The sequence below is a fragment of the Geotrypetes seraphini genome, chromosome 1 (genome assembly GCF_902459505.1).
Source record: "Geotrypetes seraphini chromosome 1, aGeoSer1.1, whole genome shotgun sequence".
NCBI lineage: Eukaryota > Metazoa > Chordata > Amphibia > Gymnophiona > Dermophiidae > Geotrypetes > Geotrypetes seraphini.
In genome coordinates this window covers 93,333,987-93,347,343 of record NC_047084.1, presented here as the reverse complement: position 1 = coordinate 93,347,343, position 13,357 = coordinate 93,333,987, and the positions used below count along the sequence as shown (strand labels likewise).

The window sequence follows — 13,357 nt, the reverse complement described above, 5'->3', positions numbered from 1 at the left end:
TGCGTATGAGTGTTTAGCATTTACAACAATGACTAAGTCTTACTAATCTTTGCGTCTCTGATTCTCATATCTTAATTACCCCACCCTCTTTCTCATCTCCTGCGCTTTCATGCCCTCTATCGACCCTTTTGCCTTTCTTCTACCCTTTAATGGTTTGTAAACATGTAACTCCTATCCCTAAGGGTTGTTTTTTTTTTTGTAATAGTATTGTAAACTGCTTAATACTCATGTACTAACAGTATATCAAATGTAATAAATCCAATCCAGTGTAAAATAATTCCAAGTTTATTATAAGTTTTGATTAATCGCCTATTCCAAATTCTATGCGATGTACAGTTAAAAATTACAAAGTTGAGGGAAACAAACATGACTAACAAAATTATTATTAAACATATTAAAATTTCAATAAATACATAACATGACATACCATAACTAACAAAACTATTATTAAACATATTAAAATTCAATAAGTACGTACAAGGTCAAAAAGAGGGAAAGTTAAGAGAAGAATTCAATTCAAAAGTAACGATTAAGGTAAATAACACATTGGGAGAGGGGAGAGACATTCATTATAATATAAGGAAAAATTAAAGGCATAGGCAATTCATTTAATCCTTGAATGCATCTTTAAAAAGAAAGCCCTTAAGTTTACTCTTAAATTTATCCAAAACCCTTTCCTCTCTTAAATAAATTGGAAGGGAATTCCAAGCTTGAGGAGCCGTAACCGAGAAAATAGATTGACGCTGTGTATTAATAACTTTTAAAGAAGGGACAACCAGTAAATGTTGATCAGTTGACCGTAGAACTCTCCAAGTAGTGTAAGGAATCAAAACTTTATGAATGAATGCCGGGGTTTTAAATACTATGGACTTAAAAGTAAGCAGACATAATTTATACATGATTCAATGAGCTACTGGAAGCCAATGTGCCTTCTCAAGTAGGGGAGTCACGTGATCAAATTTTTTAGCTTTCTCAATAAGCTTGATTGAGGCATTTTGAATAATTTGTAGACGTCTAATTTCTTTTTGAGCTAGTCCTTTAAATAAGGCATTACAATAATCAATTTTGGAAATGACCAAAGAGTGAACCAGTATATTTAAAGATTTTGGGCATAAGAATTTAGCCATTGAACGAATTTGTCGGAGCCTATAAAAAGTGGTGACCGGAGCAAAATTGAGGCGATAGAATGAATTCAGTGAACTTAATGCAGAAAGTACAGTATCGAGAGTGTGCTTTGCAGTATGTGGTGGAGTGTCCATATTTCATGTTAGGTGGAGAGCCTGGACAAACAACAAAAATCTCTTACAGAATGGTGCAAAAAGATCATCTAGTTATCTTTTAAGATCTCCCAGAATAATCAGATTCTTGGAATCCATACATGTGCAATCAAGTACTGCTAAACCTGATCAGAACCAGCAGTGGGAGGTGGCAGATGAAGACGTCACCATTTAAGGGAGGGATGTGATGCAGTTCTGAGAAGCTGAACTTTCAAATGACTTGGCAAAAATAATCGCTAAATCGCCACCTTTCATCTTGACAATTTGCCACAGATTTGAAAAACCCTTTGATTGTTTGTACTAAATAAGCAGTCTCAACTTCTATTACCCAGGTTTTCACAAGAATAACAAGTCTAACTTTTATATGAGATAATAAAATGAACTTTGTGAGACCGGGCATCAGAATGGCAGATGATGATTAATGTGAGCAAGTGCAAAGTGAATCAAAGAAGAGACAAGTTAATTTAATCATGTATTTTTTTAATTGACATAATTTATGGGCAGACTGGACAGACCATTCAGGTTTTTATCTGCCATCATTTACTATGTTATGTTAATGAAAAATTGTTTAAAAGTGGGAAGATCTGTTGGAATTAAGTTGTAAAAGACAAGTAGTGCAAGACAATGTAGTACAAAAGAGGGGCTTAATAGGAATCAGATAACTTATCTTGGGAGAAGAAAAAAAAAGAAGAGTCAAAGCCTCAAACTACTATGAAGAGAGCAACAAAAAGAGGCACTGGAGATGTCGGAGCCAACTGATGGTCACGAGTCTTATTTGAAGATAAGCAATTAAAATATATAAAAAACCAAACAAAATCCCGACTAGGATCCAGGTTTCGGCGCTTCATTTGTTAAGCAGAGATGCCGACACGCTTGATACTGTCCCCTGAGGAAGGCGATGCTGTCGCCGAAATTTGGATCTTAGTTGGGACTTTTTGTTTTTATATATTTTAATTGCTTATCTTCAAATAAAAGACTCGTGACTATCAGTTGGCTGAGACATCTCCAGTGCCTTTTTTGTTATCTTGGGAGAAAAAATATAGGTTTGATAATGGGCAAAGAATCTCCATAAACCAAAGGAGAATATGATTTATTGGTTTATGATTTGATATTTGCTAAAACACTTCATTTGCTAAATGTAAGTCAAAGCAGTATACATTTTATTCCAAAATAATCCAAAATCGCAATTTTTTGAAACTCATTTTTACAATGTTTTTCCATGCAGTTTGTCTAGGAGTTGTGTGTATTAGAAACATGTTTTGGGTGGGCTTATGGTTTGGACATTTCTGTGATAATGGATCATTGTAAAAAAAAAAAAAGTCTAGGGCAAAAAGATGGGACATTTTGGCTAGACCTATTTCACTAATGACTAGGTGCCCAAACTGAACAGATGACCACTGGAAGGATAAATAATACATAACCCCAGTAATCAACCAATGGTCACTGACCTCCTCTCACCCCCCCCCCCCCCTAAGAGGTGAAAATGATGGTATCTATTAGGCTCAGACAGCTGCAGATATAATGGCCTTTAGAACAGCAAGCAGGTCCCTGGAGTAGCCTAGTGGATGGTACAGTAGAGAAGGGAAAACCCAGGTCCATAACCCACTCTAACTGGTAAACTTGCAGTGGAAAATGTGAATGCCCTAAAGCTATAAAATCCCTACTGAACCCACATATAGGTGACACCTGCAGGCTAGAGAATGACACTGGGACAGTTTACCGTGGTCACCGCAGTAAATCCGCAGTAATGGGGACATTTGCAACTGGTTTACTGTGGAAATAGGGATAAGACCTTTCACCGCCCCATGGAAACGGTGAAAAGTCTTGTTCCTGTCGTAAAAAAATTGTGTCAGACTCGGCATCTCCTCCCCAGCTCCTCTTGGGCTTATTTTACCTTCAGGAGCCAGCCATGCCATGATGAAGGCAGAAGGAACCCAAAACCAAAGCCTGAGACCAATGTGATTTGAAGAATAAAATTACCAGACAACAAAAGGTAGAAAAAAAAATTATTTTATATTTTGTGATTAGAATAGTTCAGATTTGAAATATGTATCCTGCTAGAGTTGGTATTAGACATAACTGGGAACCGCAAAGCCCAGGCTGTGCTTCTTTAGCTTCCAGCTAGCTTAGGACTCTCTCTCTCTGACCAGGGAGCAGTTGCCCTAATTGCTCTCCCCTAACACAATTCCTGCCATGTGTGACTGAAGTATTCTGTTAGCTTGATTTTTCTATGTAGTATTCTGTAGTAATTTGGTTTGTTCAGTTTTCACAATAGTGGAAGGGATATTTGTGAAAGGGAGGAGGGACAGGGGTTTTGTTGATCCTGGCTCTGTATTATTTGTGTTTATAAAATGACAGTTGTACAGAATATTGTCTCTTTTTATACTTTAATAAAATAAGTTCAGTATAAAATCATAACTATTCGAGGCTTATGGCAATGGGATCTGACAGTTTTCAGGGTGGGGACGGGGACTGAGCTCACGGGGACAGGGCAGGAATGGTGATAAACTATACTCCGTGCACATGCCCCCACCCCACCCTGTGATGAACCTCAATGCCGTTATCCTCTGTGCACACAAACCTCCACTTCCGCCACCCTCCTCCATGCATACCCCCCCCTCTCCGAACTCACTCTTACCATTAGTACTAGAAACCTGCTGCTGCTGTCAGTGCTGAATTCTGATCTGGTGTGGAGCCTTGGCTTGAACGTATGCACATGCTCAAAGCCTGCCAGCTCCCGCCCCCTCCGAGATTCTCAGAGAAGGCGGGAGCAGGCAGCCCTTGAGCATGCACAGATGCACCAGATCAAGAATACAGCATTGACGGTGGCAGCAGGTTTCCAGGACTAACGGTAAGCATGATGGGGATGGGGGGCATGCATGGAAGAGGGTGGTGGCGGGGGGTTGTGTGCATAGAGCATAGCAGTGCCAAGGTTCATCATGGGGGCATGTAAGGAGGATAACCATGCCAGGGGAAGGGGGCATCATCCTAGTGAAGATTACAGCCCTGGTTGTCATTGGGAGATGAATGGAGGACAGCCGCTCCATCAGTTGGTTGGTGGCTCAAATGTAAACCGAGACCCCCCCCCCATTTTTGGCCCCCAAATCTGTTATATTTGAGTATATATGGTAAATCTCATTCTTCTCCAGTAAGGTTTGCATTGATTAGAGGTACCATCTTTCAGAGGTACAACCAAAATGGTTTACATATATAATGCAGGTACTTTATCTGTTTCTAGTGGGCTCACAATCTAAATTTTCTACTTTGAACAGTGAGACAGTGAGGTGATTTGCCCACGATCACAAGGAGCCACAGTAGGAAATGAATCTGGTTTCTCAGGTTTTCAGCTCACTGCACTAACTATTAGACCAGTGGTTCCCAACCCTGTCCTGGAGGACCCCCAGGGTCTTCGGGTTTTCAGGATAACCCCAATGAATATGCATGAGAGAGATCTGCATATAATGGCGGAGCCAGGCATGCAAATCTGCTCCATGCATATTCATTAGGGCTGTCCTGAAAACCCGACGGGCTTGGGGGTCCTCCAAGACAGGGTTGGGAACTACTGCATTAGACTACACTTCTCCCTCCAAATTTATACGGGTTTAGCACTCATGACTTTGGTTGTTCGTGAGTTTCTAAACCCTGACCCACCCTCACCTCCCGGACATCTCCACACTGTACCTGGTGGCCTAGCGGTGAAACGGGGCAGGAGCGATCTTTCTATGCTCAAGCCCCATGCAGAGCCGTCAAAAATGGCTGCCGTGAGTTCCCATGGCCTCATGAAATGACAGCGGGAGCTCAGGGCAGCCATTTTTCTTGATGACTCTGCACGGGGCAGAAGCATAGGAAGATCGCTCCTGCCCTCTTCACCGCTAGACCACCAGGTAAGGTGTGGAGAGGTCCGGGGGGGGGGAGGTCAGAGTTGGCCCTAAAAGTTATTCACGATCACAATTTAAACAAACTGATAATTTTCATATTACTTGATTGGAGTGTGAAGACTGATTTTGTTTTCCCATTTGTTGAACTTCTTTGCTCCCACTGTTGGAAGGAATTTATATACATATAGAGCAGGGGTGTCCAATGTCGGTCCTCGAGGGCCGCAATCCAGTCAGGTTTTCAGGATTTCCCCAATGAATATGCATGAGATCTATTTGCATGCACTGCTTTCATTGTATGCCAATAGATCTCATACATATTCATTGGGGAAATCCTGAAAACCCGACTGGATTGCGGCCCTCGAGGACCGACATTGGACACCCCTGATATAGAGTATTTTTCTATTTTGGAGTGTGTGTGTGTGTATATATATATAGATAGATAGATAGATAGATAGATAACGTGTGTGATATATAATTAATTGATGTAGAACTTCAGATAAAAAGGGATTAAACATTTGATTTGCACTACTGTTACGTTATTTGCCTTTGGAACATGGAGATGGAAAACACATCTGAAATTAGGGTACCTGTTTTGAGTTGGCCAGTAGAGGCTTGTCCTACAGCTAGTGCAAAGGAATTGTTTTCAAACTAGTGTTTATTTTGTTTCTTTAGTTAATTCTTTTCAAAATAATACCCCAAACAATGCAAGAATGAAGTAAAGTTAGTTTATTTTTAAAATTTATATACCATCTAAACCAGGGGTCTCAAAGTCCCTCCTTGAGGGCCGCAATCCAGTCGGGTTTTCAGGATTTCCCTAATGAATATACATGAGATCTGTGTACATGCACTTCTTTCAATGCATATTCATTAGGGAAATCCTGAAAACCCGACTGGATTGCGGCCCTCAAGGAGGGACTTTGAGATCCCTTGATCTAAACCTAGGCGGTTTCCATGCAACCATACATAATAAAACATATGACTTTGTTTTGTCTCTTCTATTGTACATTAATTTACAATTCCTGGATTCTGAGGCATGCTGTGTCTGGGAGAAATGCTTAGTAAATAAGGCCCTTAATGTGTTTTGATTTATATCCCACTTTAATGAAGGCTTCTGTTTAATGTTAAACATTGTTAATCATTCTGCAGCTCAGTTCTTTCTTTGAGTTTGAAACAAGTTTGAAGATTTGAATTTGGTTTTTATACAGCTATGCACAGAATCAGTAGTGGCTGATCTCCTCCTAAGAGTAGCTTTAATTTTCTGAGTTAATTTTAGTTTTAATTTTTATGTTTACTGATGAGATATTCACTTTTTCCAGCATTGATTAGCTGAGTTTTTTTCATAAATACTTTTTATCCAGTTACAGTTAGGAATGCTCAGATGTTAAAACTGAATGTGTATTTGTTTTCTGTACTAGCTTACCTAATTACTTAATGATTTTCTTATTCGATGGCCTCAATGTCTTTAAAGCTGACATCAGTCGTGCTGGGGGAGCTGCAGGAGCGACCAGGGAAATTCCAGGATTACTTGACAGGGGCACCGTGTGGGATAGAAACTGCATAGGCAATGTCCTAGAAGAGGCCATGAACTGCTTTGCCGAAATGCAGAGGCAGACAGAGGAGAAATTCCGCATGTGGATAGAAAAGCTCACGCGTCTTGATACCGACGAGGAAAGCAAGCAGCAGCTGGAACCCAGAGAATCTAAAATGCAGCTAGTTGGCCAAAGAATTCCCCCTTCCAGCCAGTCAAGCACGTTCACGCAGGTGCCCGACAGCCAAGGTCTACCACAGCAGCCCTATAATACTTACGTGAGCTATCAAAATGTTGACACGACATTAGAGTTTCCAACAACTTTTAACAACAACTTTCCACCTAACTTTCCGGAAAATGGAAATATTACAGAGCAGGATTTGAATCAATCGTAAACTTCAAAGTGGATCTTACAAATCAGGATGCTGATCTTTATCTGTGCAAAAACATTTTCTTCTTTGTTTTGCTGTTTGCTGTTTTTAACACTGAGTTATACTTTCTATTCCAAGAAAATGGAAACTTAATCCTCCTTTGAATCTTGTCCCAATGCAACTTAGAATACCTACTTTTTCTTGGAACATTTAGACTATACTCGATCTAGCAAGAGCATACTGTGTTCCGTCAGAAGGTTCCATTTGCATGTCACAAATAAACTTGGCTTTATATAGGTGAATATAGTTTTAAAGCTTAAAACTCATAACATTCAAATAGATGTATGCACAACTTATACTTCCTCAAATGTCTGTATCTTAGTTTGGCTGTTTAAAAACCCAAATATTCATCTTTCCTGTTCCCTTTTCCCTCTCGACTTCCCCTGTGTAGTTAACATTTAGCCTGCTCTTATAAGTAATCAACTTGCATGACCATAGGTAATCATAGTCCATAATTTTGCAGTTCATGAGTGGAATGTTTTCAGTGCTGGTTTCATTTATGAATCTTCATAAGTGTGTGACTAAGACTCTTACTTGCAGAGGAACATCAGTTTTCTAAGCCTTTTATTAAAAAGGGTCTTCCAAGCTTTTAAAATGTATTTTCTTGAGCTAGAGAGGTAGAATTAGGAGAGGTGAGTAGTAGAGAATGACACGGGGACAAATTTGTCCCCTCCCCGCAGGAACTCATTTTCCCATTCTGTCCCCGCAAGTTCTTTTCCTGTCTCTGCCCCATCCCTGTAAACTCTTCTCATCTGCACAAGCCTCAAACACTTTAAAATCTTAAGTGTTCGAGGCTTGTGCGGTTAAGGCAGAGCTTACAGGAATGGAGCAGGGACAGCGACAGGGGGGGGAATTGAGTTCCTGCGGGACGGGGAAAATTTTGTCCCTGTGTCATTTTCTAGCGAGTAGCTAAGTCTGCCAACCACAGATTGGTCGGAGCTAAAGGATTTGATGGGTCATTCATCGACAGATGTTTTTTGCTCTCATTGTTTTGGATTATTACATAGTTGAAGTGGGTGCTTACAATTCAGGTGTGCCATGATATATTTTAATTAGAATGTGATAGCTTTTACTATACAGGAATGTAATCACTTGAGATTAATCTAACTGGAATGTTTTTGGTAAAGTGTTAAATTAGAATTTAGCAATATGTTAGAACAGTCATTAATTTTGTCTTATAGCCAGTCAGGGTTCTTCAATTAGATTAGATGTTAAAAACAGGGAAATGAAACAGACCTGGTGTTGATTTTTAGAGTGTAAAATCAGTGTATGCAAGTGCATTTTATTTAGCTCTGAACCTTGTTCCCCTAGCTCAGGGGTGGGCAGCCTGCCATTAAATTTTGTGTGGCCAATAAGACCATGGGACGTATACACAGAAAACATCAACCAGAGTTTTGGCGATTTTAAATACTGTATTTTTACGAATACAGTATTTTCAAAATAGCTACTCTAGCAGTTTGTTTCCATTGTTAAATTTCTACTTATTTATCCTGGAAGGTCTATGGAACTCTGTGCATTTTTGGATCCGATGACATGTAATATATAGAGGGCTGCATGAATGAAAAGGGGATAGAAGGGTATAGATAGAGGTTTACTGCACAGGTCCTGGACCTGCTGGGCATGATGGACCTCAGGTCTGACCCAGCGGAGGCATTGCTTATGTTCTTATGTTAAGTACTAGCCCAGGTCTGTTTCATTTCCCTCTATTTAAAGTCCAGTTTAATTGGAAATGATATTCACTGAATTAGAACCCTGCCTATCCCTAGGGATAGTACTGACATTCATGCAGCCCTCTGTATATAAAGATTGCCCATCCTTGACCTAGCTGAAAAGTTCCACTGAATGAATTGGTCTTACTCTATTTCCTGGATAGCATGATTGTAGTTTCATGATTTATAGAGAGAGGAAATACTGTCTTCTGGAAAGCAGTGAGCATGTCAGATGTGAAAAAAAGATGTGCATATGATTTCTGCAACACTTTTTTGTTGACTTTGCACTATTGGTTATTGGACATTGTGCTGTAATTTGAATTCAGCAGTAACATAGAATATGACGGCAGAAAAGGGCCGGCGGCCCAACAAGTCTGCCCACTCCAGAACCCTCCCTCCCGCAAATCTGCCCACTTAATCAATTACGTGCCCCCACCTGTTTGTCCCAAAGAAGCAACATAGGAGCCCAGAATACTCATGTAGTTTCTAAGGGCTCCTTTTACAAAGGTGCTTTAGGGCCTTAACACGCGCTAGCTGCTACCGCCTCCTCTTGAGCAGGCAGTAGTTTTTCGGGTAGCATGCGCTAAAAACGCTAGTACACCTTTGTAAAAGGAGCCCTAAATCTTTCACTTGTATACAGTGTTCCCCCGGTCGTTCGCGGTCGGCGGTTCCGGTCATTTGTAGTATTTTCTGACCGCGAACCGCTGACAAGGAGAGGACAGCTGGAGAGGCAGGAGAGAGCAGTAGGAGCGTCGGCGAGTGCAGGAAATCACTCGCTGTATGCTCCGACCGCCTCTTCCTGCACTAAGTCGGACCTTATCCAATCAGGAGCTGCTTTGAAACTGCTTCTCCCATTGTCCTCTCTAGTCTCCCCCATGAAAAACCATATTCACGGTTTTTCAAGATTCGTGAGGGTTCCTGGAATGGAACCCCCCCGAATATCGGGGGAGTACTGTATTTCCTTATAAGCAACTCGGTAGGATAGGCCACACTAGCCATGGCTCTGACTTTTTTTGCCTCATTTGGCATTAGTAGTCGGGGAGGATGGACGACCCAAGGACAAAGGTTGGTTGGTTTGGCCTTCCCAAGCAAAGAGACATTCCGCTGCCCTGGTGTCCTTCGATCATTTTTTAGGTCGGTCTTCAGTGGTGACATATGGTAGGAAGTCAGATAGCATTGTGTGGTGTTAGAATAAAAGAATTGAAGAGGTGGAAGAGGCTGTCTTAAAAGCACATTCTACAGTATGTTTTCATGGGTGACGAGTCAAAACTGTGCGAGACAATCGCACGCGGACAATGCTGGGCAGACAATCGCACACAGGACATCAGCGCACTGGATTGAAACACTATTTTAAAGTGATCCGAGGGGGGGAACCCCTCACTTTACTTAGAACTGTTGGCACTCCCGTTGGGAGTGGGATGGGGGAACCCCTCCATTACAGAGGAAACTATAATTTTTCCCTAAAAATAGGGAAAAAGGCTGTTTTCTCTATAATGGGGGGTCTCCCCCAACACCCTCCACAACGGGAGCGCCAACAGTTTTAAGTAAAGTGGGGTGGTTCTCCCCCACACATACCCTCGGAGCGCTTTAAAATAGTGTTTCAAGCCAGTGCGCTGACATCCTGCGAGCAATTGCCCAGCATTGTCTGAGCGCGATTGTCTCGTGCAGTTTCGTCTAAGTATCGTTTTCATGTCAGTAACTCCCTCCCATTAGTGCTTTATTAATAATATCTGACCGGTATTTGTTCTTCTCAATAGAACTGTAGATGCCTACCTGTTGTTTGAATGTAGGCACAGTTTCTTTTCATTTTTGGGACAAACTAACATGAGAGCTTTACTTTAGTGGGTGGATTAGACTTTTGTACATACAGGGGCAGATATTCTAGTTTCCCCATGGTCTTGAAAATCCATGGGCACTTATTACCTGTGGGTAATTTTGTTATCTGAAACTGTATTCTCTAACCAAATCCCATCCTGGAGAACAGATCAAAGTATTATGGATAGATGTATATGCATTGGACAGTAATTAAGAATACATTTCCAGAGGGGCAATGCTATTTTACCAGAGAAATGAGTATTACCCTCATGATCTTAAAATAGAAAATTTAAAAAGCATAGCCATTCTAGTCAAGATAAAGAGATCTAGAGAATTAATGCTTATTTCCATCTTAACTGTTGAAAAGAGAATGTGCAAATACAGTGGCTTCTAAACTTTTTCATAGCGCCTCTATCTCCTTCCCTTCCCTTCCTGTGGTCTGCTATCTCTCTCTCCTGTACCTTCCCTGGTCTGGCATCTATCTTCTCCTCTTCCCCTGATTTGGCAGTTTTCTTGCTTACTCCTTCCCAATTGGGTATAGCATTTTTCTGTTCCATCCTCCTTCCCCCACTTGAACTGGTACCTCTCTCCCCTGGGCTGCAGCTTGCGCTCTTCGGGCCACCGGCAGCTTATACACACTGCCTTCGGTGGCCCCAGAAGCATTCCCCTCTGCTTAATTTCCTGTCCCCACAGAGGCAGGACGCTGCAGCAGAGGGAAAGCTTCCAGGTCAAGAAAAACAGCGCATTTAAGCTGACGGTGGCCTGAAGATTGTAAGCTGCAGCATGGGGAAGGGAGAGAGGTTTCCTGCTGGGGGATGGGTGGTGGGGTGCTGGACTGGCAGCAAGATTGTATCCTCTGTGGCACTCTAGTGAGTTTAGAATGCCAAGGAACACAATTTGGGAAACACTACCCTAATAACTTGTAGCAACTAGTACCAAAACAGGACTTGATGTGGAAAGAAAGATGTCATTTTAGTCTATTTGCAGTCATTTCTCATGTAAATTCCACCAAGGAGCTCATGGTAATGACCATATTATTGTCAGCTTTTCTGAATTTCTGTGCACTGTATGTTTTGGCTTATTTGGTTCTATGGAATAGATAGAGGTAGAAACAAACTTATTCTACAATAATGAGAAGTCTCAGTTTTAGAGATGTTTATCGATCATGTGCTTTATGATATGTACTCTATCTGTGAAACTTTGAAATGCTTCCTCAAAAATCTGAGCATGGACAGGAAAGACGGTGATATCGAAATATTCCTGATTCTTTGAGAAAATACCCTTCAATAGAAGTCTTGCCATCATGAATGACCATAATGATTTCAGATGTGATAGCTGTTCGATGATCTCACCTCATAGTTCAGCCTTGTGATGAGAGGTTTTGGAGCTATCTCCCTGATTCTAAGAAATAGTTGCTGAAGACTCACTTAAGGTAGCCATTGTGAGCTCAAATTTGAATAGTCCTTAGCTGCTTTGATATAGGGTGGAAGTTCACATAAAGATTCCTCTCCTTATTAGTCAAGTACTTCAAACGATTCAAATCTGGATTGAAATGGAACATCGGAAGCAGTAGGAAGTCCTGGAATCTTAAGGCTTTCTCAGTTTTCCACATTTGGGCCTAGCCCCACTAGAACCATTGTCCTAGCAATCGGAAAATCTCAGGAAAATGATAGGGCTGCATTATCAGTTCTCTTGAAGCACTTTTTTAGCCTTGAGTTCCAGAACTGGATACCGTAACGCTAGTGGATGCATCACTCTGTACTCCTGCGACTCTCCAAACTTCGTCATGGATAAGTCTGCATCACAGATGAAAGGGTCCTCATGCAGACTGCATTTCTTGTATCAGCCAATTGGGCATAAGAAGTTGCTACTATGCATTTAGTTACAATATTTATATTCCGCCACCGCACATGCCACAGAGTGGTGTACAGTAAACATAAAGGGTCAAATTCTATAAACTATGCCCTAATTGCAGCCACTTAGCGATGCCTAAGTTTAGGATCTGCACTTTTTAATTGGTTTAGATGGTGTGGTAATTCACCACATCGATTCTCAGCCAATCAAAAAACCCCAAACATTAAGCAATTAAGAGTTAGGCGCCAAGTAACACTTAAGTGGAAGTTCCCTTCCACGCCTAACAACTCTTATCTCAAAACAGTAAATGTGGTTAGGTGTTGTTAGATATCCGACATAGCACTGCCAAATTAGGCGAGTGAAAAGCTGGCCTAATGGAGTGGCACCTTATGTCTAGGACGCCCAGCAAACGGTTAAGTTTGCTTAAGTACCGCCAGGCATGATTGTATAAACAGCGCCTAGCGGTTGATTGACAAGAATCCGGTCCAAATTGTCCCGTACATAAAACAATATCAAACTCTAGACAAGTATGAAACTAAATAGAATTAAAAATAATAAAACCAACACAATGAATATTTAATAAATACATAATAAAACTTGAAGGTACAGCTCTTATATCTACATTTTACATGGCAACTACTTTGGCCCCATACAAAAACTGGTATACTACCTTCTGTACACTTGTTTTTCTAGTTTAATAAACAAACTCTTCTTGTGCCTATTTATAGTGTCTTGCAAAGTTTTCATGCGTTTATACATTTTTTTACGTTATGCTGTCTTTAAAAAAAAAAAAAAAAAAAGCAACCCCCTTCCCCTTTACAAAATCGTAGCACGTTTTTAGTGCTGGACGCTCATAGAATTTCTA

General features: G+C 40.9%; 1 protein-coding gene across 4 annotated transcripts in view; it reads left to right on the top strand.

Annotated features, from left to right (window-relative positions):
- Window positions 1–13,357, top strand: part of C1H18orf25 (chromosome 1 C18orf25 homolog) — a 152,920-nt gene that overhangs the window by 58,955 nt on the left and 80,608 nt on the right. The window contains exon 3 of one of the 4 annotated variants that reach the window (XM_033935052.1): window positions 6,624–7,834. The exons of the other annotated variants lie outside the window; for them this stretch is intronic. Within the exon in view, the coding sequence (XP_033790943.1) occupies window positions 6,624–7,078 (455 nt within the window). The 3' untranslated portion in view covers window positions 7,079–7,834. Of the gene's footprint in view, window positions 1–6,623; window positions 7,835–13,357 lie in introns of those variants that run through there. 4 annotated transcript variants of the gene reach the window in all.